The following is a 27,603-nucleotide window of genomic DNA, read 5'->3' on the forward strand; positions in this document are numbered from 1 at the left end:
GTGATTTTCTTGTCAGCACATTCAACTATGTAAAGAAAAGTATTTAATAAGAATATTTAATTCATTCAGATCTAGGATGTGTTATTTTAGTGTTCCCTTTATTTGTTTGAGCAGTGTATTTTTGTTGTATCATTGGGTATGACAGTTGAACAAAGCTTATGCGACATTAAGAAATATTCCTCAAGAATTAATGGGTTCGCTATATTAATGTAAAATTCCAAACCATTTCAAGCAGAATGATTTATTCTTTTTGAAACGTACTGCCTTCATTTATGGACTGGGCAGTGTCCGTGGGCGGGGTTTTGGTTGTGATTGACACGTTGTTGCGGTAGTAGGAAGTGGGATTTACCAAATCATCACTGTGCTTGAATATTTGTTCCAGGGATTGTTAACTATATTGAATGTCGGCCTGAATTTAAACGTAAGTACGTTTACTCTAGAAGTTTAGCTACATTCTTTGAACAGAGATGTACATCTACAGGGAATACAATCATTGAGCTAAGAGCTAACGTTGGCTGCTACTGTAGCAAGTTAGCTTGTTGTGGTCCTGGGGGATAGCTAGCCACATTTTTTGCGTTTCTAGAATGAGTAATTTATCGCCTATAGAAGATCCTCTAGAACAAATATTTCCCCTTTCACTGCGGTACTTCCTCTGGTGTCACGCAAGGCTGCAGTAGCTAACTAGCTTAGCGTGCTAATATTTGTAACGCGTATGTTGCAATTCTGTGATTACTCCATCCATGGCATAATCAGGCTAGTTCTGATTCAGTCCACACACTAACTCACGTCAGTGGTGTAACATTTTGATCATGACGATGTGATGTTGAGTCATGTGCATGTTATAAACACGTTCTTATACTACTGAGCTTGTACCAATATGTGTGTATTGAGGAACCAACATGCATAGCAACTTCGAATAGAACAGACATTAAGTTGTCAATCACAGGCTTTATCACTGTCATAATGATGCTGTATGCAAACTGCAGTCAAATTTCTCATAGCATTTTTCCATGCAGCACAGAGGACCTATTTAAGTTACCATGATCATACTGTATACTGTTGTGTACCTGTGTGCAGAGAAATGTCTCCTGATGAGCTGGTCTACTTGGGAATTCTCGCTGCTTCCATCCCCATCGGGTTCCTATTCCGGTATCCGAGTAAGTATTCTATCTAGCCGTCAAATAAATTCACCTAACCTATATGGTGTCTCCTAGACTATATGAACACTGAAAAACACAATTCTTTATTTTCAATACATTCTGGTAACACGCAGGACAGAAGAATGAAAAGGCGGTTGCAATCACGATAACATGTTTTTATTTTATTTAACACATGTATAATAGGCCTATCTGCTCTGCTCTGAAGGTTCATTGTAAGTGAAATGTGTGTGGGTGTTATTGTTGCTGTAGGTCCTCCAGTGAAGCAGGGGGCAGCGTTGCTCTTGGGCCTCTCGATCACCATAGCAACCTGCCAGGTCCATGCCCTCCACTCGCTTGTGACAGTGCTTGGAACATGGATCATCATCAAGAGCAGCTGGCGGTGAGACATTAATGATGGGGGGGAGAAATCCATGCAGTTACATACAGAGATATTATTTTGTATCGTTTTGACAATATCGCAATATAATTTCTTGTGCTAGTTGGCTGTATCTGCAAGAAAACTCCAGTATTTTTCCTTCATAACTTGTTCTCCATCTTCTTTTTAAACCCGGAGCCAATTTGTTTTCAGCACTTATTTCCATGACTGATCACAACTTGTGTTTTCATGGTTCTCTCTTGTCCCTTTGCAGCAGACATATGGTGAGAAGTATGTTTGGAACATCGAATCGCAAAAAAAACCACAGTATCGAATCGCAATACATATTGTATCAGCTCCAAAGTATCGTGCTAATATCTTATCGTGAGGTCCCTGGCAATTCCCAGCCCTAAGAGACATTACTCAAAATAAACTAATTATATACAATTGAAGTCGGAAGTTTACATACACTTAGGTTGGAGTCATTAAAACTCGTTTTTTACCACTCCACACATTTCTTGTTAACAAACTATAGTTTTGGCAAGTCAGTTAGGACTACTTCGTGCATGACACAATTCATTTTTCCAACAATTGTTTACAGACAGATTATTTCACTTAAAATTCACTGTATCACAATTCCAGTGGGTCAGAGGTTTACATACACCAAGTTGACTGTGCCTTTAAACAGCTTGGAAAATTCCAGAAAATGATGGCATGGCTTTAGAAGCTTCTGATAGGCTAATTGACATAATTTGAGTCCATTGGAGGTGTACCTGTGGATGTATTTCGAGGCCTACGTTCAAACTCAGTGCCTCTTTGCTTGACATCATGGGAAAATCAAAAGAAATCAGCCAAGACTTCAGAAAATAAATTGTAGACCTCCACAAGTCTGGTTCATCCTTGGGAGCAATTTCCAAATGCCTGAAGGTACCACATTCATCTGTACAAACAATAGTACGCAAGTATTAACACCATGGGACCTTGCAGCCGTCATACCGCTCAGGAAGGAGACACGTTCTGTCTCCTAGAGATGAACATACTTTGTGCGAAAAGTGGAAATCAATCCCAGAACAAGAGCAAAGGACCTTGTGAAGATGCTGGAGGAAACAGGTACAAAAGTATCTATATCCACAGTAAAATGAGTCCTATATTGACATAACCTGAAAGGCCATTCAGCAAGGAAGAGGCCACTGCTCCAAAACCGCCATAAAAAAGCCAGACTACGGTTTGCAACTGCATATGGGGAAAAATATCTTACTTTTTGGAAAAATGTCCTCTGGTCTGATGAAACAAAAATAGAACTGTTTGGCCATAATGACCATCATTATGTTTGGAGGAAAAAGGGGGAGGCTTGCAAGCCGAAGAACACCATCCCAACCGAGAAGCACTGGGGTGGCAGCATCATGTTGTGGAGGTGGTTTGCTGCAGGAGGGACTGGTGCACTTCACAAAATAGATGGCATCATGAGGATGGAAAAGGATGTGGATATATTGAAGCAACATCTCAAGACATCAGTCAGGAAGTTAAAGCTTGGTCACATATGGGTCTTCCAAGCATACTTCCAAAGATGTGGCAAAATGGCTTAAGAACAACAAAGTCAAGGTATTGGAAAAAGCCCTGACCTCGATCCCATAGAAAATTTGTGGGCAGAACTGAAAAAGCATGTGCGAGCAAGGAGGCCTTCAAACCTGACTCAGTTACACCAGCTCTGTCAAGAGGAATGGGCCAAAATTCACCCAACTTATTGTGGGAAGCTTGTGGAAGGCTACCTGGAATTTTTGACCCAAGTTAAACCATTTAAAGGCAATGCTACCAAATACTAATTGAGTGTATATCATCTTCTGACCCACTGGGAATGTGATGAAAGAAATAAAAGCTGAAAGAAATAATTCTCTACTATTATTCTGACATTTCACATTCTTAAAATAAAGTGGTGATCCTAACTGACCTATTACGGGGACTTTTTACTAGGATTAAATGTCAGGAATTGTGAACCTGAGTTGAAATGTATTTGTCTAAGGTGTATGTGAACTTCTGACTTCAACTGTATCAACAGACACTGTAGAACACTCCTGTGTCGTAATGGTGTGCCACTATTTAGTGACAGTCAGGAACTTCTCTCTCTCACCCATTCCCCTGTTTACCTTCTTCAGGAGTGCCCCAGCTCTCTCTCTGGCCTGGACCTTCCTCTACCTCCTCTTCTTCAGACTGGTCACATGGTTCGGCCTGCCGCCGCCAACACCCTTTGCCAACGCCATCCAGCTACTCCTCACTCTGAAGGTACATCTACAGGAAGAGATGGAGGACATACACATTAATGAAATGCAAGGGCATAATGCATCATGATGTTGTTTACAGTAACAACCCACTTGTTTTCATTCAGATGGTCAGTCTGGCCAATGAGGTGCAGAGTTTACACCTGGAGAAGAAACAGGAAGTGAGCTCATTCTCTAAGTCTCCTGTGGTTGGTGGACTGTCCCAAGAGCCTTCCCTCTATGATATGATAGCCTATAGCTACTGCTATATGGGTATAATGACAGGTAAGGCTGTCTAGCCCCATTCCCTAGTTTGTTTTATCATACAGGGCTACTGTCAACATATCCACAGTTCTCTCGACCTCTTTTTGATATGGTGACAGGTGAATGGCTTCAGTGTGTATGTGTGTGTGGTGTAAATGTATCTAGTATGATTTGCCACTAATTTGCTTTTGCACCCATTTGAACTGTTTCTCTCTCTTTCTATCTGCCACTAGTAAAATATTGTGTGAGTCTGCTTCCGTTTTCTCTTCCACTACATGACCTTCCTGTAACTCTCCCTCCTTTTTTTACTCACTCCTTCGTCCATCACCCATTAACACTCCTCCTTGCAATCTATCCTTTTTTTGTCCTCCAATGATCCCTCTCTCTCCTTGTCTTTTCTAACTTGTACTATTCACCTTGTCTATCCTACCACTTCTCCCTCAATGCTCTCTCTTCATCCCTTCATTTATCCCTGCATCTCCCTAAAGGCCCGTTCTTCCGGTTCCAAACCTATGTGGACTGGCTGAGGCAGCCCAGCTCCTTGGACCTTCCTGGCTGGGTACCCTGCATGCTGAGGCTGAGGTTGGTGCCTGTCTACGGAGCTCTGTTCCTGACCGCCAACATGTACTTCCCCCTGGCATACGTCCGCACTGAAGAGTTCCTGGAACATCACTTTTTCTTCAGGTAGCAAATCAGCACTCTTGATTTTGTAAAAATTTTAAAAAATTGATTGTATCAAAAAAAGGTATGCTTCCATTCAAAAGTTTGAGGTCATTTAGAAATGGTAGTTTTTTAAAGAAAATCACATTTTATTTGTCCATTGAAATGACAACAAATTGATCAGAAATACAGTGTAGAGATTGTTAATGTTGTAAATGACTATTGTAGCTGGAAACGGCAGATAAAAATAAAAAAAGGAATATCTACATAGGTGTACAGAGGCCCATTATCAGCAGCCATCACTCCTGTGTTCCAATGGCACGTTGTGTTAGCTAATCCAAGTTTATCATTTTAAAAGGCTAATTGATCATTAGAAAACCCTTTTGCAATTATGCTAGCACAGCTTTTGTACTGATTAAAGAAGCAATAAAACTGGCCTTCTTTAGACTAGTTGAGTATCTGGAGCATCAGCATTTGTGGGTTCGATTACAGGCTCAAAATGGCTAGAAACAAAGACCTTTCTTCTGAAACTCGTCAGTCTATTCTTGTTCTGAGAAATGAAGGCTATTCCATGTGATAAATTACCAAGAAACTGAAGATCTCGTACAACACTGTTTGCTACTCCCTTCACAGAACAGCGCAAACTGGCTCTAACCAGAATAGAAAGAGGGGGAGGCCCTGGTGCACAACTGAGCAAGAGGACAAGTACATTAGCATGTCAAGTTTGAGATACAGATGCCTCACAAGTCCTCAATTGGCAGCTTCATTAAATAGTACCTGCAAAACACCAGTCTCAATGTCAACAGTGAAGAGGCGACTCTGGAATGCTGGCCTTCTAGGCAGAGTTGAAAAGAAAGAGCCATATCTCAGACTGGCCAATAAAAAGAAAAGATTAAGATGGGCAAAGGAACACAGACACTGGAAGATTGGAAAAAAGTGTTATGGACAGACAAATCTAAGTTTGAGGTGTTCAGATAAGAAAGGAGGACATTGGTGAGATGCAGAAAAAACGAAAAGATGCTGGAGGAGGGCTTGGCGCCATCTGTCAAGCATGGTGGAGGCAATGTGATGGTCTGGGGGTGCTTTGGTGGTGGTAAAATGGGAGATTTGTACAGGGTAAAAGGGATCTTGAAGAAGGAAGGCTATCACTCCATTTTGCAATGCCATACCCTGTGGCAGCACTTAATTGGAGCCAATTTCCTCCTACAACAGGACAATGACCCAAAGCACAGCTCCAAACTATGTAATAACTATTTAGGGAAGAAGCGGTCAGCTGGTATTCTGTCTATAATGGAGTGGCCATTACAGTCACCGGATCTCAACCCTATTGAGCTGTTGTGGGAGTAGCTTAACTGTATGGTACGTAAGAAGTGCCCATCAAACCAACTTGTGGGAGGTGCTTCAGGAAGCATGGGGTGAAATCTCTTCAGATTACCTCAACAAATTGACAACTAGAATGTCAAAGGTCTGCAGGGCTGTAATTGCTGCAAATGGAGGATTCTTTGACAAAAGCAAAGTTTGAAGGACACAATTACAATTTCAATTAAAAATCATTATTTATAACCTTGTCAACATCTTGACTATTTCCTATTCATTTTGCAACTAATTTCATGTATGCTTTCATGGAAAACAAGGACATTTAAGTGACGGTAGAGTAATGTTTTTATTTCTATATTTATTGAGTTGGCATAACAGAATTGTGAGTTCATTCACCGTTGTTTCTCTCCAGAGAGCTACGGGAAATTAAACCATTAAATAATAAAGGGCTAAATGGATGGATTTCCCAGATGACTGAAAACAATTGAAGGACAAGCACCAATTCCAGTGAAACAGAATTGAGACAGAACTCTTGTCTATTTAGTATTCCAGACCATTGTTGCTCTTCACTCGTAGTTCTACATTAATGAGGTCTCTCTCTACCCCCCCCCCCCCCCCCAGGTTGTTCTACATTAATGAGGTCTCTCTCTACCCCCCAGGTTGTTCTACATTAATGAGGTCTCTCTCTACCCCCCCAGGTTGTTCTACATTAATGAGGTCTCTCTCTACCCCCCAGGTTGTTCTACATTAATGAGGTCTCTCTCTACCCCCCCCCCCAGGTAGTTCTACATTAATGAGGTCTCTCTCTACCCCCAGGTAGTTCTACATTAATGAGGTCTCTCTCTACCCCCCCAGGTAGTTCTACATTAATGAGGTCTCTCTCTACCCCCCAGGTTGTTCTACATTAATGAGGTCTCTCTCTACCCCCCCCAGGTAGTTCTACATTAATGAGGTCTCTCTACCCCCCCAGGTTGTTCTACATTAATGAGGTCTCTCTCTACCCCCCAGGTAGTTCTACATTAATGAGGTCTCTCTCCCCCCCCCCAGGTTGTTCTACATTAATGAGGTCTCTCTCTACCCCCCCCAGGTAGTTCTACATTAATGAGGTCTCTCTCTACCCCCAGGTTGTTCTACATTAATGAGGTCTCTCTCTACCCCCCCCAGGTAGTTCTACATTAATGAGGTCTCTCTCTACCCCCCAGGTTGTTCTACATTAATGAGGTCTCTCTCTGAGGTCTCTCCCCCCCCAGGTGAGTTCTACCCCCCCCAGGTAGTTCTACATTAATGAGGTCTCTCTACCCCCCCCAGGTTGTTCTACATTAATGAGGTCTCTCTCTACCCCCCAGGTAGTTCTACATTAATGAGGTCTCTCTCTACCCCCCCCCAGGTAGTTCTACATTAATGAGGTCTCTCTACCCCCCCCCCAGGTTGTTCTACATTAATGAGGTCTCTCTCTACCCCCCAGGTAGTTCTACATTAATGAGGTCTCTCTCTACCCCCCCCAGGTTGTTCTACATTAATGAGGTCTCTCTCTACCCCCCAGGTAGTTCTACATTAATGAGGTCTCTCTCTACCCCCCCCCCCCCAGGTTGTTCTACATTAATGAGGTCTCTCTCTACCCCCCAGGTAGTTCTACATTAATGAGGTCTCTCTCTACCCCCCCCAGGTTGTTCTACAGGTTAATGAGGTCTCTCTCTACCCCCAGGTAGTTCTACATTAATGAGGTCTCTCTCTACCCCCCAGGTAGTTCTACATTAATGAGGTCTCTCTCTACCCCCCCAGGTAGTTCTACATTAATGAGGTCTCTCTCTACCCCCCCCAGGTTGTTCTACATTAATGAGGTCTCTCTCTACCCCCCCCAGGTAGTTCTACATTAATGAGGTCTCTCTACCCCCCCCCCCCCAGGTTGTTCTACATTAATGAGGTCTCTCTCTACCCCCCAGGTAGTTCTACATTAATGAGGTCTCTCTCTACCCCCCCCCCCCCCCAGGTAGTTCTACATTAATGAGGTCTCTCTACCCCCCCCCCAGGTTGTTCTACATGACGGTGGTGTTCTTTGTGTTCCGGATGCGGTTCTACGCTGCATGGTGTGGGGCAGAGGCTGGCTGCATCAGTGCAGGACTGGGCTGTTACCCAGAGGGGGCGCTCTCCAAGCCGGGAGGGGGTCCCACTGTCAACTACAGGCAAGTCTCACACAGGATATTCAGTCCAGTTGGGAAAAACAGTAAAGTACATTCATTCCTAATTATTGAAGTGTTTAATCTTGGTTTTGATTCTTCGGTCTCTCCAGCCCTGACCCTGAAAGTCCGGTTGTGTACGACTTCAAAACCATCCAGAACATTGACCCATACAACACGGACTTCTGTGTGAAGGTCCGACACGGGATGCGCTACTGGAACATGACTGTGCAGTGGTGGCTGCATCACTACATCTACCCCAACTCCCCCTTCAAGGCTTACGCACTCAAGTAAGGGCCCTATGCAGGTTCACTAGAGAAGGCATGTGTGTTGTGTCTAAAATAAACTGTCTCATAGTCTGTTAAACTACAAAACTACAGTCAACTTTCAATATATTTGTAACTGCCAGATAAGATGTCCCCTGAATGTCATTTGATGCATACGTTTCACAATTCTCTCCCAGGGCTGGATGGACCATGTTCATCAGTGCATACTGGCACGGGCTTCACGCTGGCTACTACCTGTCATTCCTCACCATTCCTCTGTGTATTGCGGCTGAGTCGGCCATGGAGGCGTCGGTCAGGGCCAAGCTGGGGCCCCGGGGTCAGAGTGCCTTCGACTGGGTCCACTGGTTCCTCAAGATGAGGGCCTATGACTACATGTGTATGGGCTTCGTCCTGCTGAAGGCCAGCGACACCGTCCACTACTGGACCTCCATCTACTTCATCATCCACATCATCGCCCTGGCATGCATTCTGTTCGGGAGGCTGATGAAGGGAGGAAAGAGGGAGAGAAAGGAGGAGAAAATTGAGGGGGAGAAGAAAGAGGTGAAGCAAGAGGACGTGAGAGAGAAGACAGAGTGAGAATGGATTGATGGATGGGAGGATGTACTGTATGGGGAGGATAGGTTTACTAAAGAATTACTATTCCCACAATGCGCTGTCTGTCACTGATCTGTATGGGTCACTTTTGTCCGTTAGGTCCAGTGATGTCTCCCCTGGTAGAGAAGAGTTCTGTTCAATCCCAAACTGGCCCCTAGACCCTACTAGGGTTGGATTTGCAGTTGGGAGGTAGAATAGATGAAGTTGTAGGATTTCCCTAACCAGGAGACATCATTGGACTTTTAGCTGAATACAGTGAATCCTTATGAACATTGTTGTAACCCAGTAACAGTTGCCATGGTGATATTACATTACAAACCACGTGTACATACAGGTATAATTGGGTGAAAGAATGTTTGCTTAATGAATGTTATTTGATGTGTGAGTGGCAAAAAAGTTCAGGGGGATGGAGATTATTCAGCTACTTCACTTGTGCGCATGTATGTGTGATTATTTCAAATCACAGTCAATTTTCATACAAATATACTTCAATTAGTTTAGAGGACACAAAATTGTATGTTCAAGATGCTGCCTTGAAACAGAGTATAAAGTAGTGTATAACCACAGCGGCACATCCCTTGAATCCATTCATAGAGCAAGGACTCAATTTGAACTGGGATCTAAGTATGTTACTCAGTCTGTATTTTTGGCTAAATCTCTAATCCCATTGACATCAAAGCATGATTTACTCAAAGTTAAATACAAGTCACAGGCATTTATCTCAAGCCATAATCAACAATGCATTTTCCCGGGGCAACAAGATTTTCTGCTTCTTTATATTTTTGAGTTTTCATTGATCAGACCATTCCTATGATCAGTTATAGAATAGTGCAGAAAAGTGAACTTTGGACAGCCATGAGTACATACTGAGTTATACTTGTCTAGTTTTAAAACGCATATAGAGGATCCAGTCATAATGAATGTGGCAGTTGTATACGTTCTCTTTCCTCAACATTCTTATTAGGTTTTATATTATGATAAGATGATAATTTCTCCCTTATCTCCAAGTTGAAAGAACACAAATTCTGTCATTATTAAGTGGAGCCATCCTCAGTGATTTGTTCTCAGAGTAAAGACCAAGAAACCTGAAATAACTTTCACTGTGTCAAGAGGGGCTACTGGAACCAAAAAGACCTGTGCAAATTTCAGAATGGAATCTGTGGTTTAGCAAATACCTTGAGCAATTTATGTATTTTTCTATGTTGATTTTAATCTGAATTTATTTTACTGCATTATTTAAAACGTCGTTTTGGGTGATCTTTTGATTTGACTTGGCCTGTAAATGAGCATTTTACTCATATCTCTTCTTTACAAAAATGATCTGTCCTGCATTCCGTAGTCATTAGTTATTTGATTAGTAATCTCTTGTGGACAGATGCACGTAACATAAATAGAACATCTGCTACAATTACGCCAGAATTGAGTTCTGGGTGTCTGAGATGATTTGATTAGAGATGTAATTATATACTTGTATGGTGAATATTTATTTATTGTTCTTTATTGTTGTCTGTGTGTCACTGGCTACATCTCAAATGACACCCGGCTATTCCCCAGACAGTGCACTACTTTTGGTCAGACCTGGGCCAAAAGTAGTGTATTCTATTAGGAAATAAGTTGCCTCAGTCAGAACATTTTGGCAGTGACTGAGGACTGACTGCTAAGGTAAGGTTCTAGAAAGACCAAGTCACTGCCAAAATGTTTGACTGCCATCTTATTACAAATGTAATGGTATTTAAAATATATATATATATTGTGCTGACAGTAGAATACAAAAAGTGATTTGGAATGATATTTCTTGTAATTTAATTAACTAGATAGCATGGAAGCATTGTATTATTATTGTTTAGCACAATCTGATATAGCCAAACCCTCCCTCCTTTTCCTTGTGCCAAAACCCGGGCCCCGAAGAAACGATTCCCTTGTGTTTTTTTTATCAGCCAACTCATTTCAGTACATGACCAGTATAGAAAACATTCCTTGATGGTTGCTTCTCCATCTTTCTCTGTGTCACATGTAATATTTCTTGTGTATTTTTGTTCGTTTCTGAATGGTTTCACCTTGATACTATGATGATTGTAACTCTCCCTGCCTTGTAACAGTTCAGTGTTACCAACGGAATACATGTCTCAGATATTCAACCCGTCTAAAGTCTTGTCCCTTATTGGTGTTTTGTTCATGGATGCTGGCTGTAGTTTTATTAGTGCACATTTCTCTTGCAATTTCTGATCTGACATGGTTCATTCTATGTTTTTTTTACTTACTATAGGAGTTGTCAGACCTGAAAATGATCAACGTTCCCCTATCCCCTTGCACATACTCACACGCACAGCCACAAACACACAAATCCCACCCAGGCTTGCCTCTATGGTTACCTAACAACATGTCACATGTGTACAGAAAGATTTATGAACTGAAGCACAGACAGTAAACACTCCTACATGATTACGTTATGGGTCTAACCTGTAACTAGTCATCAAATGTCTTGTAACACCCCAGCTTGTTGATACTGCATTAGTTACTAACGCCCATGTTCTGTTGGATGTAAGCGGGGTGGAGTGTAACCTAACAGTCTACCAGGACTGAATGGGTTAAACGTACAAGGAAGTATCTGTGGCAGAGATGATTAATTGCATGGAGCAAAGTCTGAGGGGGAGTGATTCCTGGATTCTACCTCGTAAAAGAGCTAGCCCTGTATGCTGGATTAACTATGTATTAGCATTGTAATTAGCAGTGAGATACGGAGGACTGGTTGTTTGATTGTAGTGTTTCTGAAGTGTTGGTGGAATCCTCTCTGTCTCATGGAGTTCAGTGAGCTACAAAGACCGAGCTCCACTATAGGTAAGCTGTGCGACAACTGTTTTGTAGGTGTGGTATGTTCTGTCTCCGGTACAGGTGTGCCTTTGTGTTCAGTGATTTGCTTCCTGGTTACTTAGGATAACTTGTTTTGTACTATACAAAAATATGCTATTACATGGTAAAGGGAGATTTTCCAAGAATGTACACTTTAAATATGCTTGAATTATGTGTACCACGCAAGTATAATGCACCAACAGACTGCAACTCTTCCAAAACTACAACCAATCAACTACACTGACTCTGGGCTTACTTAGGACATCACTCATAGTTTTTCTCTGTATATATATCTTTGCCCTCCTCTGCCCTCTCCAAGCCCACAGTTACCATGGTGCCCAGCAGTTGGTGAGGTTACGGAGTAAGTCTGTAGTGTCCAATCAGAATGGCCCTCAGTTCAACTGGGGTTCTCCCCCCTCGGAGGGGGGAGAGGAGGGTGACTCGGGACCCCCTAAGGACCTCAGAGAGCGGCCTATGACCATGCGTCTGAAGAGAGCGATACGGTATGGGACCTCAGTGGTCATAGTAGTTACTAGCGTCTCTGCCTCTGTGCAATTCCTTTGTTGTGGTCCTGAAGGTAACAAACATACTATGCTCTCTCACTTCTCTCCTCTCCCAAAAAAACACTTTCTCTTCCTCCCACCTACTCTCCCTTCCAGGGAGGTGCAACAGATGCGTGTGCCTGTGGTGACTACCTGGCAGTCGTGGAAAAGGAGCAAGGCCAAGTCCCTGAGCAGGTTCAGAACAGATGCAGGGGGAGTCATGTCCTACGTAGCTCTGTGGAGAAAGGCTCTGCATAAGATAGGAGGTGACAGATTCAATCACACTGTATCACTCAATCAAATCAGGCAATGGTTAATCAAACATCAACTACATACACATCTATATCCTGGGCTGTATGTACAGTTGAAGTCGGAAGTTTACATACACTTAGGCTGAAATCATTAAAACTCCTTTTTCAACCACTCCACAAATTTATTGTTAACAAACTATACTTTTGGCAAGTCAGTTAGGACATCTACTTTGTGCATGACATAAGTCATTCTTACAACAATTGTTTACAGACAAATTATTTCACTTATAATTCACTGTATCACAATTCCAGTGGGTCAGAGGTTTACATACACTAAGTTGACTGTGCCTTTAAACAGCTTGGAAAATTCCAGAAAATGATGGCATGGCTTTAGAAGCTTCTGATAACTTAATTTGAGTCAATTGGAGGTGTACCTGTGGATGTATTTCAAGGCATACCTTCGAACTCAGTGCCTCTTTGCTTGACATCATGGGAAAATCAAAAGAAATCTGCCAAGAACTCAGAAAGAAAATTGTAGACCTCCACAAGTCTGGTTTATCCTTGGGAGTAATTTCCAAACGCCTGAAGGTACCACGTTCATCTGTACAAACAATAGTACGCAAGTATAAACACCATGGGACCACGCAGCCGTTGTGCCGCTAAGGAATTAGATGCGTTCTGTCTCCTAGAGATGAAGGTTCTTTGGTGCGAAAAGTGCAAATCAATCCCAGAACAAAAGCAAAGGACCTTGTGAAGATGTTGGAGGAAACAGGTACAAGGAAGAAGCCACTGCTCCAAAATCTTCATAAAAAAGGCAGACTACGGTTTGCAACTGGACATGGGGACCACGTCGTACTTTTTGGAGAAATGTCCTCTGGTCTGATCATGTTGTGGGGGTGCTTTGCTGCAGGAAGGTCTGGTGCACTTCACAAAATAAATGGCATCATGAGGTAGGAAAACTATGTGGATATATTGAAGCAACATCTCAAGACATCAGTCAGGAAGTTAAAGCTTGGCCGCAAAATGGGTCTTCCAAATGGACGATGACCCCAAGCATACTTTCAAAGTTTTGGCAAAATGGCTTAAGGACAACAAAGTCAAGGTATTGGAGTGGCCATCACAAAGCCCTGACCTCAAACCTATAGAAAATGTGTGGGAAGAACTGAAAAAGCATGTGCGAGCAAGGAAGCCTACAAACCGGACTCAGTTACACCAGCTCTGTCAGGAGGAATGAGTCAAAATTCACCCAACCTATTGTGGGAAGCTTGTGGAAGGCTACCTGAAACGTTTGACCCAAGTTATACAATTTAAAGGCAATGCTACCAAATATTAATTGAGTGTATGTAAACTTCTGACCCACTGGGAATGTCATGAAAGAAATTAAATCTGAAATAAATCATTCTCTCTACTATTATTCTGACATTTCACATTCTTAAAATAAAGTGGTGATCTTAACTGACCTAAGACAGGGAATATTTACTAGGATTAAAATGTCAGGAATTGTGAAAAACTAAGTTTAAATATATTTGGCTAAGGTGTATGTAAACTTCTGATTTCAACTGTATGTGACATATACAGAACTTAACTATATGCATTTGCACGCACAACGACCACAAATATCGATTAAGTTTTCCCGAGGCTTTCAGCAATATCTTAAAGGCCTCAGTTCCACACTGCATTGGGCTAAATCAGAGTCACACAGTGTTTCTTGGTAGTCTTAAACAAATCTCTTTTGAAACTAAAATAGACACCTCATACACATGGTTATGGGCTTAAAACAAAGAAGACACCTGTACCGTAGGAGTTGAAATGTATTACATTCTGACATTGCATCCCAATATATGTTATTTTTAATTAAATTAATTATGAAATACTGAAAAATATGAATAACATTCCAGGGCTACTGTTGTAGTTAATTATGTTACCTTCACATTCACAACATGGCCCTGTGACCCCTGTCTTTGCAGGCCACTTTGGCGGTGGTGTCCAGTCCTACTTCATATTCCTGCGCTTCCTGGTGGTGCTCAACTTCCTGTCGTTCTTGCTGATTGCTGGGTTCATCCTCATCCCCAGTATCGTGTTCAGATCCACCAGCACCAGTAACATGACAGTGGACAGCACTGGTAAGGCCAGCACTGGAGGATGCATTTTCAAACCAGGCCTATGATTGGTTAAAGGGTGATGGCATTGGAGTGACATTCACCATCTCTATTCCAGTCCAGTCTATTAACCTTATTCCGTGTGTCTCCAATATAAAACAATATCTTCTCACTTTTCCCTGTAGCAGTATCATAGCAACAGATCTGCCTTAGAGGATGGGCTTTTAATTCAATTGAGGGATTGAAACTGCAAATATTGCAGCAGTTGTTACTGGTATTCTCTCACGGGTTTGAGAATGGAGTCCCTAACAAAGTAGCAGATCATGGAACTGAGGTATTCGGTGCCAAGGCTGCGGTGGGAAACATGATCAAATGTGACCTTGGCTTATCTTCAAACAGCTGAGAGTGTGTGTGTGTGTGTGTGTGTGTGTGTGTCTCAGGTCCAGAGGTGTGTAAGGTCTATGATCCAAATCTTCAAGGTCTGGTGGTGTTTTACCAGTACTTCCTGGACTTACTCTCTGGAACGGTGAGAAAACACAACATGTGTAATCTAGTCCTGTGTACCACTGGTTATAGATATACTGAATACAGCACAGAGAACAACACTTTATGCAAAACCATGCAGCTCTGTTTTAAGAGGCCTTGGCCTGTCTGCACGTCCGTCTGTCTTTCTGCCTGTGTAAGCTGGTGATTCTCTGATCCACCTCTACGTAGACGACACCATTCTGTATACATCTAGCCCTTCTTTGGACAATGTGTTAACAAACCTCCACCTGAGCTTCAAAGCCATACAACACTCCTTCCGTGGCCTCCAACTGCTTTTAAATGCTAGTAAAACTAAGTGGATGCTCTTCAACCGATTACTGCCCGCACCCTCCCGCCCGACTAGTAACACTACTCTGGACGGTTCTGACCTAGAATATGTGGACAACTACAAATACCTAGGTGTCTGGTTGGACTGTAAACTCTCCTTCCAGACTCACATTAAGCAGCTCCAATCCAAAATTAAATCTAGAATCAGCTTCCTATTTCGCAACAAAGCATCCTTCATTCATGCCGCCAAACATACCGTCGTAAAACTGACTATCCTATCGATCCTTGACTTCGGCGATGTCATTTACAAAATAGCCTCCAACACTCTACTCAGCAAACTGGATGTAGTCTATCACAGTGCCATTTGTTTTGTCACCAAAGCCCCATTTACTACCCACCACTGTGACCTGTATGCTCTAGTTGGCTGGCCCTCACTACATATTCGTCGCCAAACCCACTGGCTCCTGGTCATCTATAAGTCTTTGCTAGGTAAAGCCCCGCCTTATCTCAGCTCACTGGTCACCATAGCAGCACCAACCCGTAGCACGCGCTCCAGCAGGTATATTTCACTGGTCATCCCCAAAGCAAACACTTCCTTTGGCCGCCTTTCCTTCCAGTTGTCTGCTGCCAATGACTGAAACAAATTGCAAAAATCTCTGAAACTGAAGTCTAATATCTCCCTCTCGAACTTTAAGCATCAGTTGTCAGAGCAGCTTACTGATCACTGTACCTGTACACAGCCCATCTGTAAATAGCACACCCAACTACCTCATCCCCATATTATTACTTACCCTCTTGCTCTTTTGCACCCCAGTATCTCTACTTGCACATCATCATCATCTGTACATCTATCACTAAAGTGTCATTATTTTAGCCTCTAGGGCCTATTTATTGCCTATCTCCCTACTCTTCTACATTTTCACACACTGTACATAGATGTTTCTATTTTTCTTTTATTTTGTGTTATTGACTGTATGTTTGTTTATGTGTAACTCTGTGTTGTTGTTTTTGTCGCACTGCTTTGCTTTATTTATTTATAGCCACAGTTCACAGTTGTAAATGAGAACTTGTTCTCAACTGACCTACCTGTTTTAATAAAGGTGAAATAAAAAATAACGTACAGTCTGTGTCTACTTGTGGGTTTGTGTCATTTTGTGAGTTTATGTCAAGTCTGGTACGCTTCTAGTCTAGTAGGCTCCACTCTCACCACTTCCCACCCTCCACCTATCTCCCTCTCCCAGGGTTTCATGGAGTACTCCTACATGTTCTATGGTTACTATAACAACACCGTGGCAGAGAGCAGTGGCTTCCACTACAACCTGCCCCTGGCCTACCTCCTCACCTCCGTCTTCTACTTCGCCTTCTGTCTCATCTGCATCATCGCACGGTACCTTCTGGAATGCCCTACACTTCCATCTGCATAGAAATAAAATGGATAGAATGGACATTAAACCTAATGACTTACTTACCCCCCCTCCGATTGGTCCCTTATACAGCATGGGGAGCGCACTTCGCGTTGCTGTGGCAACAGGCAGCGGTGCTGCCGGCAGTTACAGCAAAATGGTGTTCACTGGCTGGGACTACGGTTGCCAGGGAGACCGGGCCACCAAACTCAAACAGAAAAGCATCCACTACCAGCTACAGGTAGGAGCTCTGCCTCTTACTGCAGGGTCACTGAAGATGCACTCCTCTTTCCTCCCCTCTAATTTCTCTGTATGATCTTTCCCCTCTATTCCTCCCATCTCCCCTCCTCTATCTGTCTCCTCCCTCTGTCAGGTGGACCTGGAGGAGGAGAGGCTACAGAAAAAGGCTTTGTCTCTAACCTTAGGTCAGACAGTGGGTCTGTGTTCTCTACGCATCTTCCTCATGCTTGTCTCCCTCGCCCTCATAGGGGGAGCTTTCTTTGGCATCTTCAAGGCTACTGTCTTCAGCCAGGTCAGTCAAAAACACAAGAAAGAAAACAAAGTATTGATTGGATGTTTGGCCTTTCATCCTCTCCATGTCATATTGAGTCAATACAGGGAGGTGGGTATCCTGGGACTGTTTTAACCTTTTCTGGTTGACCTTTGCAACCCTTTCCCTGTGGTTCCTAGGTGCAGGTTGGAGCAGAGGGCATTCTGGGCCTGTTCTGGGTTTACCTTCCTTCCATCGTCATCACAACAGGAAACTTTGTTGTGCCCTTCATGTGTGACCAGATAGCCTTGTTTGAGAGATATTCTCCTAGTACCACCATCATCATGGCACTGTTCAGGTGTGTGTGTGTGTGTGTGCAGCCTCTGCCGAGTCCCTAGTTTGACATTTATTTTACGCCTGCTACGTTAGGTTAGTGTGTGTGTGACCTTATCGCTTTGCTAGATCTTCACTCAACCAGTGTGTGTGCATGCCCACGTGTGTGCATGCCTACGTGTGTGTGAATATTGCCTGTGTCCCTCCCTCCTGTGTTCAGGTCAGTGTTTCTGCGTATGATAAGTCTGGGAGTGCTGCTGTTTACTCTGTGGAGTCAGATCACCTGCTTTAAAGACAGTCCAAAATGTGAGCTCTGCCAGTACAACAACAAGGAATATCCGGTAACCACTCTCTTAATACAGCATGGTATCCTGGGTAGCAGTCAGGGTCTAATTTAGCAGATTGGTCTAGAAAAGGCTGAAAAGATGATATCTCCATCCGATTCTACCCACAGTACAGAACTGGTATCAACCATGTTGCATCATCTTCTATTTTCTTTACCACCCATGCTATGTCTGTCTGTCTTGCTGATGCCACCCAGTGCTGGGAGACGCGTGTGGGACAGGAGATGTACAAACTGGCCTTGTTTGACTTCCTCATTACCATCGCCATGCTTATCCTGGTGGAGTTTCCACGCAGGTAGTGTACACTGTACACCCTACTGTGGTGTAACTCAATCTATGAGCTAGTCATCCTCTATCACATTTATTGATAATCTCTTCTTCCATACTGCGGCAGGTTGTTTGTGGACCACTACTCCTGTGTACTGACCCGGTGGGTAGGTCGTCAGGAGTTCTTGGTGCCTCCCAATGTGCTGGGTCTGGTCTACGGTCAGACAGTGGTGTGGACTGGAGCTCTGTTCTGCCCTCTGCTGCCTCTCATCAACACACTCAAGTTCTTCATCCTCTTCTACTGCAAGAAGGTCAGGCTGCTCTCCATACTGTACCAATAATGGAAATGTAATCAATTCATTTTCTGAAAAGTTTCTCAAGTGAACGTTTGGCCCCAGATCCGTTTCACTTCACTACACAATAACGCGCCCCCCCCCTCCTCCTCCTCCTCCTCCTCCTCTTCCTCCTCCAGGTCACTCTGTTTTCTAACTGTCGTCCGGCGGTGAAGACGTTCCGCTCCACCACCTCCACCATCTTCTTCCTGGTGGTGTTGCTGTTTGGCTGGGGCCTCGCCCTCGTCGCCATGATCTACAGCCTGGCCCAGTGAGTGACTCTGCCTACGTCTGAAATGACACCCTATTCACTATATAGTGTACTACTTTTGACCAGGGCCTATAGTCAAAAGTAGTGCCCTATTTAGAGAATAGGGTGCCACTTCGGACGCAGCCTCTATCTCTACTGCAGCAGGAAGGAAGCCTGTTATACAGTGCAGGGATAGTAGTGGCAGATGGACCAGGTGTAGTAGTGGTGGTAGTTGGTGAGGGTGTTGATATGTCATCCTCAGGATCCATCCCTCTATGAGCTGTGGTCCGTTCCGCTCTCTCACTATGATGTGGAGTATCGTTCCCAACACCTTCTACACTCTCTCCCTGACAACACAGGACTTCATCTTCTACATGGGCTCCCAGGCCTTCTCCATCCCTCTCTTCATCTTCTCTTGGTGAGTCACCTTGTCTTACTGATCTCTTAATTTTCTCCTGGTGAGTGATTTAGTCTTACAAGGAACCCAAACCGGCTGCGCGCATGCACCATCGTGCATAAATGTATTTTGTCCCCCCACACCAAACACGATCACGACACGCAGGTTAAAATATCAAAACAAACTCTGAACCAATTACATTAATTTGGGGACAGGTCGAAAAGCATTAAATATGTATGGCAATTTAGCTAGTTAGCTTGCACGTGCTAGCTAATTTGTCCTATTTAGCTAGCTTGCTGTACATATCGTTATTTTACATGAAATGCACAAGGTCCTCTACTCCAACAATTAATCCACACACAACGGTCAACTGAATCGTTTCTAGTCAGCTCTCCTCCTTCCAGGCTTTTTCATCTTTGAACTTATATGGTGATTGGCATCTACACTTTCATAGTATTACCACGACAACCGGGAAAACAGTTAGTCTTTCAATCACCCACGTGGGTATAACCAATGAGGAGATGGCACATGGGTACCTGCTTCTATAAACCAATGAGGAGAGGCAAGAGGAGTTGCGATTGCAGCGCGATCTGCGTCAGAAATAGAAAGGACTTCTATTTTAGCCCTTGGCAACGCAGATGCTCGTTGGCGCGTACGAGTAGTGTGGGTGCAATAATTGAATAACATGTATTTCTACATTTATTTTGCAACGCAAGCAACATGTCCGGTCTGGTCAGTATGTTACTGATCCGATTGTCCATTGCAGGTACATGGGTCAGTGTGTTACTGTCTACCTTGTGTTTGATGATGTAATATTGTTTTGTAACTCAACAAATGGGAGGCCCATATCTGCATAGACTCATGGTCAGCATGGGTTATTTCCATGTGTTCAGATTCCTGTACATAACATTCTGCCTGTGTTTGTTGCATAAACATTGCTCTCCTCTGTCTCCCTGTCCTGATAGTGTGGTGCTGTGTTACGTAGCAGCTCTAGCCGCAGTCTATGGGAAGAGTGTTGATCTGCTAAAGGCCCAGCTTAAACTGGTAAGTGATGGATGGGGAGAAGTCCTACATGACATGATAATGATGCAAAACATATATGTTTGAAACAAAACCATGTCTATAGCCCATACTCAAGCTTAACCTTGTATAACAGTGTGTTTAACTCTTAACAGGAGGGACGTGATAAGCAGTTCCTGGTCAAGCAGATTGAAGAGCTGAGTAGAGAGATGGGGGTTCCAACAAGGGACCAATTGGACACTGGTGCAGCAAACTGACTCAGGCACCAGGCTCAAACCCACCGCCCATATCCCGGCCCAAGGCACTTTTTGTAGATTTTAAAAGCTTAGATAGGTTTTGCATGTGGCAATAGCACAAAGCACATATCTACACCTTCACAAATCACTTTACATTAATTGTGACAATTATTGTCACTCTCTAGTGTAGGATAGCTACGTTTGAGGAAAAGTTTTACTTATGATTGAGTGGTGGTTGTCTCACCTAGCTACGGTATCTTAAGATGAATGAACCAACTGTAAGTCACTCTGGATAAGAGCTTCTGCTAAATGACGAATCTAAATGTGGAGACTTCCATGGGGCTAAGGGTTAGTATATTAAAGATTTAGTTTGTTACCCCATTTCTCTCTCATAATATCTGGAACAGCAATTGCCGTGTTCATTGCCTTTGCATTCTCTTACTCACCTCTTGCCTAAACATCAGACTGTTACCGTGTTTACCCCATGGTTATTCAGTGTGAAAGAAGTCGCCCTAAAAAAGACGCAAGAGTCTCTCCAAGCCAGAATGTTGAATACAATTATATTTACACTTACCGGTTGTCCGTGCTGTTGGTCCTTTTGACAGTAGGAAGTGGAGATAAAATATCCACAGGAAAGTATTTTTTACCTGACTTTTTGCGGCGACGGTAGGTTCTGTCGCTTGTATTTTCAATCTCCCGAGGCATTGTTGCACATTATGTAAACATTTGTAGACCGAAGCACGTTCCCTCGCAGTCCGCTGGGTATAATTTGTGGAACGTTCCAACAGGAATCTGTTACAAAAAGTTCGTAAATATCAAGGTTGCCAGCAAACAACGGATACAAAATTGTATAGCGGCAGAATAAAATACCGGGTAGGGAGTGGGCTATGTCTGTCCTTACTCTGGTAGCCTATGGACAAACATTAAGAATAAGCTACGTGGTGAGTTGATGCCTATTCGGCAACTAGTTAAATAGGTGAATTTATCATGTTAGTTTGCATACAACATTATACTTTACGAAGTTTTTGTAACAGATTCCTGTTGGAACGTTCCACAAATTATACCCACCCATCAGCTAGAAGTGCTTGTGAAATTTGCCAGTTTATGTGCGACAACGTTCGGTATGTGATTCAGTTAAACTCGGCCGTTACTTACATATTGTGCAAGTGTTTGTCATGTGAGAATTGTGTCAGTATTGAAAATACAAACGAATATACAGACCAGTCCAGTGTATTGAAAGTCAGGTTAACACTTCCCTGATGATATGTTGTTTGTTACTTCCAGACATAACGACACAATCAGCGGACAACATGTAAAGCAAGTTGAAATAAAGATTATTCAACATTGTGACTTGTAATGGGACTGTTCGGGAATGCTGAACCTACATGTTAGATACAAGAGTGTAAGTCTATCACTCTCGGATTCCAAAAGAGGCTACCTCTACCCCACCTTTACAACATTAAATGTTTAGTTTTCTAAATTGATTTAAATATTGTTTACATATATTTTTTATGTTCTTCGGTTTAACCATTTTTTTTCTCTCTCTATCTATATATATATATATGTGTGTGTGTGTGTGTGTGTGTATATATCTTATATCTTGTGTATGTAGATGCTATTATTTCTGTCGTGCTTACGTGCGCCCCCTGCTGACCCGTGAGAGAACTTCTACAAAATCGTTTTGTTACGTAGACGTAATGACGTAACAATATTTTCGGGTGTATATATCCGGTTGTGGTTGAATAGCTTTTTGGTTGCTTGTTTACCTATCAGATGTGTTAAACATATTTTCTTTGGTTTTATGCAAATATTTTATTCATTCGGTAAGAGCTGTACAAAACCCAATGTCAGAATTACATATCTGTGATTGAAATAGCTGTAAAAAAAAAAAAAGGATTACAGGAAATAGGTTATTAAGACTAGCTAACGTTAGCTAGCTAGCAAACTGGAGTTACAGTGCCGACTGACTGAATTGCAAACAACAGAAGTCAGTGCATGTTACGTTTTTGACACATTTTTGTTTATTAACTGTGCAAGCTCTGGTCAAAACAAACACTCGACTTCAGGAGAAAAATGAATATTCTACCTAAAAAGAGCTGGCATGTTCGCAACAAGGACAACGTCGCGCGCGTGCGCCGGGACGAGGCACAAGCCGCAGAGGAGGAGCGAAAGGTCCAACGCCGTGTGGAGCGAGCAGAGCAGGAGGTAACCATAGGAACGTTGCCCTCCCATCACCAAATTGCAAATTGATACATTCCTCATAGTTGATTTAACATGGTCTGAAGTGACAACCAAACTTTGTGTGATACAGGAATGTTACGATGTATGACAGGTGCGATTTTGTTCAGAGAAGCGATGTATAAGAGGCATTGTTAAAATAGTATCAAGTCATAAATGTGTATATGTACTTCATTGTTGCCGTTGAATGTTATGTAGGTAAGTAACCTCTTTGCTGTAGGCGCGAACAGAGCACCTGAGACAGAAGTCACGAGCTGCACTTCAACAGTCTGGAGCATGGAAGGATGAAGGAGAGGGAGGTGAGAGAGGAGGGGAGGGGAGTGGAGGAGTGGTGGAACACCTCAATCTATTTCCTCTGGAGGAGTCGTCTGAGAAGAAAGGAAACGCAGAGTACCTCAAAGACCAGAAAGATGAAAAGGTGACCTTCCTGTCATTCTGTTATGCTTTTCCCCCTTCACCTGTGTTGAAATCAAGTTTCTTTGTGCACATGGCTACTGGTTTTTGCATCCCGCTCTAGTAACAATGTTTACCTTCTTGGGCTTGTTTCTCTCCACTTCAAAGCTTTTCTCTAGTGGATCTAGCCAGCCAATGACAGTGCCTGGTTTATTTAGTCCAGAGCCATTTCTAAACAGAGATCGGCCAATTCAGTTTAAGATTTTGAAAGCAAATGTGTACCATGTTGGAAATTGAGAATACATATTGGAATTTAAATATGGAGTGTTCGGTGCTAATATGGAAGATTTTTGAACAGATTTAATGGCCTGATGCTTATCACATCAATGGAAGGATCAGAGAATGATCTGTGAATAAATGTATTGAACTTTCCAAATAGTAATAGCTGGTCCTGATTTCTCCCATCACAGATCATTACTTTGAATGATAATATTCTATTATTCTAATGCTATGGTGATTCTGTTTTTGTAGGAGCGCGAGGAGCGTGCTATTGGTCTGCTAGTGTCCCTAGGCCCCCAACCTGGGACAGAGGTAACTCCATGGTACATGAAAACAGGCCAGGAAGAAGAGAAAGATGAAGAGAAAGAGAAAGACAACAAAGGAAAGAGACTGCCACTCAGTCAAGAGGAGAAGGAGAAGAGAGACAGACGACTGAAAGACATGCTGGACCCCTTGAAAGAGATGAAGAAAGCACTGGCGTTGAAGGATAGAAAAGAACATAAGAGTAAGAAGAAGGAGAAGAGGGGTAGAGGGGAGAGGAGAAGCAGTGGTGGAGAAAGGTGAGAAGTTTGAGTCTTTATCAAAACTAGTTGTTTTATCTGTATGTCTGGGGGTGTTTTGTGTTTCTTTGATCAATCATAAGACCAATTAGCTTTGACCTAAAGGGGCAATAAGCAGTTGCTACATCAATTTTTGGAATTCTAAATTAATGATGTGTACCAATTCATTCTTGAAGAATATACAGTTGAAGTTGTAAGTTTACATACACTTAGGTTGGAGTTGTTAAAACTTGTTTTTTCAACCACTCCACAAATATCTTGTTAACAAACTATAGTTTTGGCAAGTCATTTAGGAGATCTAAGTAATTTTTCCAACAATTGTTTACAGACAGATTATTTCACTTATAATTCACTGTATTCCAGTGGGTAAAAAGTTTACATACACTAAGTTGCCTGCCTTTAAACAGCTTGGAAAATTCCAGAAAATGATGGCATGGCTTTAGAAGCTTCTGATAGGCTAATTGACATAATTTGAGTCAATTGGAGGTGTATCTGTGGATGTATTTCAAGGCCTACCTTCAAACTCAGTGCCTCTTTGCTTGATATCAAGTGAATTTTTTTAAAAATCAGCCAAGACCTCATTAAAAAAAAGTGTAGACCTCCACAAGTCTGGTTCATCCTTGGGAGCAATTTCCAAATGGCTGAAGGTACCACGTTCATCTGTACAAACAATAGTATGCAAGAATAAACACCATGGGACCACATAGCTGTCATACCGCTCAGGAAGGAGATGCGTTCTGTCTCCTAGAGATGAATGTGCTTTGGTGCGTAAAGTGCAGATCAATCCCAGAACAACAGCAAAGGACCTTGTGAAGATGCTGGAGGAAACCGGTACAAAAGTATCTATATCCACAGTAAAATGAGTCGACATAACCTGAAAGGCCGCTCAGTAAGGAAGATGCCACTGCTCCAAAACCGCCATAAAAAAGCCAGACTACGGTTAGCAACTGCACATGGGGACAAAGATCGTACTTTTTAGAGAAATATCCTCTGGTCTGATGAAACAAAAATAGAACTGTTTGGCCATAATGACCATCGTTATGTTTGGAGGGGAAAAGGGGATGATTGCAAGCCGAAGAACACCATCCCAACCGAGAAGCACGGGGGTGGCAGCATCATGTTGTGGGGGTGCTTTTCTGCAGGAGAGACTGGTGCACTTCACAAATAGATGGCATCATGAGGATGGAAAATTATGTGGATATATTGAAGCAACATCAAGACATCAGTCAGGAAATTAAAGCTTGGTCGCAAATGGGTCTTCCAAATGGAAAATGACCCCAAGCATACTTCCAAAGTTGTGGCAAAATGGCTTTAGGACAACAAAGTCAAGGTTTTGGAGTGGCCATCACAAAGCCCTGACCTCAATCGCATAGAAAATTTGTGGGCAGAACTGAAAAAGCGTGCGCTAACAAGGAGGCCTACAAACCGGACTCAGTTACACCAGCTCTGTTAGGAGGAATGGGCCAAAATTCACCCAACTTATTTTGGGAAGTTTGTGGAAGGCTACCTGAAACCTTTGACCCAAGTTCAACAATTTAAAGGCAATGCTACCAAATACTAATTGAGTGTATGTAAACTTCTGACCCACTGGGAATGTGATGAAAGAAAGAAAAAAACTTCTGACATTTCACTTTCTTAAAATAAAGTGGTGATCCTAACTGACCTAAGACAGGGAATTTTTACTAGGATTAAATGTCAGGAATTGTGAAACTGAGTTTAAATGTATTTGGCTAAGGTGTATGTAAACTTCTGACTTCAACTGTAAGCTATAAATGCCTCATTAGCTTAGTTTAACTGTCATACCGCATCAGAACTCTTTTACTCTGTTTGTAAACCAACTATATGTAAACAAATACTATATTGCCCCAACTTTGTTAGAACTGTAATTTTGTGGATGGTCAGTCCTTGCATCCATAGCTCTGTCTATAATTTTGTGGATGGTCAGTCCTTGCATCCATAGCTCTGTCTATAATTTTGTGGATGGTCAGTCCTTGCATCCATAGCTCTATGAATTTAGTGGTTACATTTCTTCAGCTTTTTACCGAAGCGGGTGGGGTGGCACTTTGTTATTGTTTCAACTCCACTTGGATGCATAAACCAAGAGACCAAGTACACTGAGCCAAGTGGACTAGAGCACAACCAAGTGTACTGAGACTCTGGATAAACATATATGGTTGATGGAAACCACCTCTTCTCTCTTTTCTAGCTCTATTGAAAGGTTGCGAGCGGAACGACTGCAGAGAGAGGCGGAGGAGAAGAGGAGAGCCCAGGCCCTGCTGGACCAGAAGAATGGAACTGGGAAAGAGAAGGAGCGACCAAGGGAGACAGAGGAGAGGGAAATGCCGTACAACAGTGCTTATTTCCCAGAGCTGGCCCGCAAGAGGCAGAGGAAAGACCGCAATGCCTGGAGAGATGGCATCTTTTGAAGTCCTACATCATGCAGTCTCCTTGTTTGGGCAACGGACAGAGAACATTGAGGCATTCAAGATACATTTATTAGTATGTGAAAGACGCCGAAGACTTCGACAAGGACTAGAGAGCCTGGAAGGTTATTCAGTTGTATTGTTGTGAAATGTGAGGCAGTGCTTTTATTACTATTATTTATTATTCTTTTGCAGTAACATGGAGTTAGGCATATACTGTAGGTTGTTGAACTAGTGAACATGTGTACAAATATAGCTCAAAATGCTACATTGTTTACTTATATAACATCTAGGCTATCCTGAGTATCCTAAGCAGACTTATTGATGATTGTTGTCATTGTCATTATTTCTAATGAGGTAGAAAAAGAAAGGAAACCAATCAAGAGATTTGGGACAGCTGAGTGTAGTGTTGGAGTCTGTCTGGCACCCTGCTCAAGTGTGAGACAATACAGAGATCATTTTGCTCCACAACACAAGACCACTGTTCAAGTTGGAGTGTGTGTTTGATGTTTTACTATTGATGGCAACATTGTGTCACAAATGTAATTGTGTCAAGTCAAGTCTATTTTGTTTCTGATAATAGCATGTGCCAATTTAGGAGGTGTGTGTGTACATGCATCTGTTCTATTTAACTATCTGATGTAGACAGAGTTTAGGGTGGTTGGCTCAACTATTATTGCACATTTTCCATTTCAATTAATTCAATAAAAAATGTTAGGCCTGCCAAATAATAAAATCATGTGTTCTCCGTTATTTTGCTTATTTTATACATACCTCATATCCATGCACCACCCGAATGATTAACCTAAAACATTTGAAAATAGACATTTCAATATATTGTGCTACAAAACAGAGTTGCGGCAGAATAATACATTAGTTTGTCTAGCAGGTGCACACAGACGCACAGCACCGCGAAATAAAACGGGCCCGAGACAGTAGAATGTAGAAGCGAGACAGACGCACTCGCATGAAACCACGGGCGAACCATGATAATGCAAGCTCACTTTTGTCTGA

The 27,603-nt window shown here is 42.6% G+C and overlaps 3 protein-coding genes across 3 annotated transcripts; all 3 read left to right on the top strand.

The window, feature by feature from the left end:
- The first annotated feature begins 296 nt into the window (after positions 1–296).
- Positions 297–11,207, top strand: mboat7 (membrane bound O-acyltransferase domain containing 7). Its single transcript, XM_029689177.1, has 9 exons — positions 297–421; positions 1,078–1,157; positions 1,410–1,539; positions 3,669–3,795; positions 3,899–4,055; positions 4,523–4,718; positions 8,042–8,194; positions 8,302–8,478; positions 8,652–11,207. The coding sequence occupies exons 2-9, from the start codon at positions 1,082–1,084 to the stop codon at positions 9,049–9,051; spliced, it is 1,416 nt and encodes a 471-aa protein (XP_029545037.1). The 5' UTR covers positions 297–421; positions 1,078–1,081; the 3' UTR covers positions 9,052–11,207.
- Positions 11,208–11,672: 465 nt separating this feature from the next.
- On the top strand, positions 11,673–21,077 carry tmc4 (transmembrane channel-like 4). Its single transcript, XM_029689166.2, has 16 exons — positions 11,673–11,907; positions 12,239–12,422; positions 12,579–12,727; positions 14,680–14,835; positions 15,252–15,337; positions 16,866–17,011; positions 17,121–17,268; positions 17,401–17,559; positions 17,718–17,875; positions 18,071–18,191; positions 18,392–18,489; positions 18,589–18,772; positions 18,934–19,064; positions 19,306–19,461; positions 20,406–20,484; positions 20,616–21,077. The coding sequence occupies exons 1-16, from the start codon at positions 11,868–11,870 to the stop codon at positions 20,715–20,717; spliced, it is 2,097 nt and encodes a 698-aa protein (XP_029545026.1). The 5' UTR covers positions 11,673–11,867; the 3' UTR covers positions 20,718–21,077.
- Positions 21,078–22,422: 1,345 nt separating this feature from the next.
- On the top strand, positions 22,423–27,325 carry LOC115147145 (leukocyte receptor cluster member 1 homolog). Its single transcript, XM_029689189.2, has 4 exons — positions 22,423–22,901; positions 23,155–23,352; positions 23,859–24,166; positions 26,373–27,325. Exons 1-4 carry the CDS (start codon positions 22,770–22,772, stop codon positions 26,590–26,592), a joined length of 858 nt encoding a protein of 285 aa, XP_029545049.1. The 5' UTR covers positions 22,423–22,769; the 3' UTR covers positions 26,593–27,325.
- The last annotated feature ends 278 nt before the right edge of the window (positions 27,326–27,603 follow it).

The sequence above is a fragment of the Oncorhynchus nerka genome, linkage group LG3, assembly GCF_034236695.1.
Source record: "Oncorhynchus nerka isolate Pitt River linkage group LG3, Oner_Uvic_2.0, whole genome shotgun sequence".
Lineage (NCBI taxonomy): Eukaryota > Metazoa > Chordata > Actinopteri > Salmoniformes > Salmonidae > Oncorhynchus > Oncorhynchus nerka.

Coding starts and splice junctions, on each gene's coding strand:
- mboat7 (XM_029689177.1), top strand. CDS start 1,082: ATGTCTCCTGATGAGCTGGTCTACTTGGGAATTCTCGCTGCTTCCATC. Junction 1,540..3,668: donor ATCATCAAGAGCAGCTGGCG/GTGAGACATTAA, acceptor TACCTTCTTCAG/GAGTGCCCCAGCTCTCTCTC. Junction 8,479..8,651: donor TTCAAGGCTTACGCACTCAA/GTAAGGGCCCTA, acceptor ATTCTCTCCCAG/GGCTGGATGGACCATGTTCA.
- tmc4 (XM_029689166.2), top strand. CDS start 11,868: ATGGAGTTCAGTGAGCTACAAAGACCGAGCTCCACTATAG. Junction 17,012..17,120: donor CTCATCTGCATCATCGCACG/GTACCTTCTGGA, acceptor TCCCTTATACAG/CATGGGGAGCGCACTTCGCG. Junction 18,192..18,391: donor ACAACAACAAGGAATATCCG/GTAACCACTCTC, acceptor GATGCCACCCAG/TGCTGGGAGACGCGTGTGGG.
- LOC115147145 (XM_029689189.2), top strand. CDS start 22,770: ATGAATATTCTACCTAAAAAGAGCTGGCATGTTCGCAACAAGGACAAC. Junction 22,902..23,154: donor TGGAGCGAGCAGAGCAGGAG/GTAACCATAGGA, acceptor TCTTTGCTGTAG/GCGCGAACAGAGCACCTGAG. Junction 24,167..26,372: donor AGAAGCAGTGGTGGAGAAAG/GTGAGAAGTTTG, acceptor TCTCTTTTCTAG/CTCTATTGAAAGGTTGCGAG.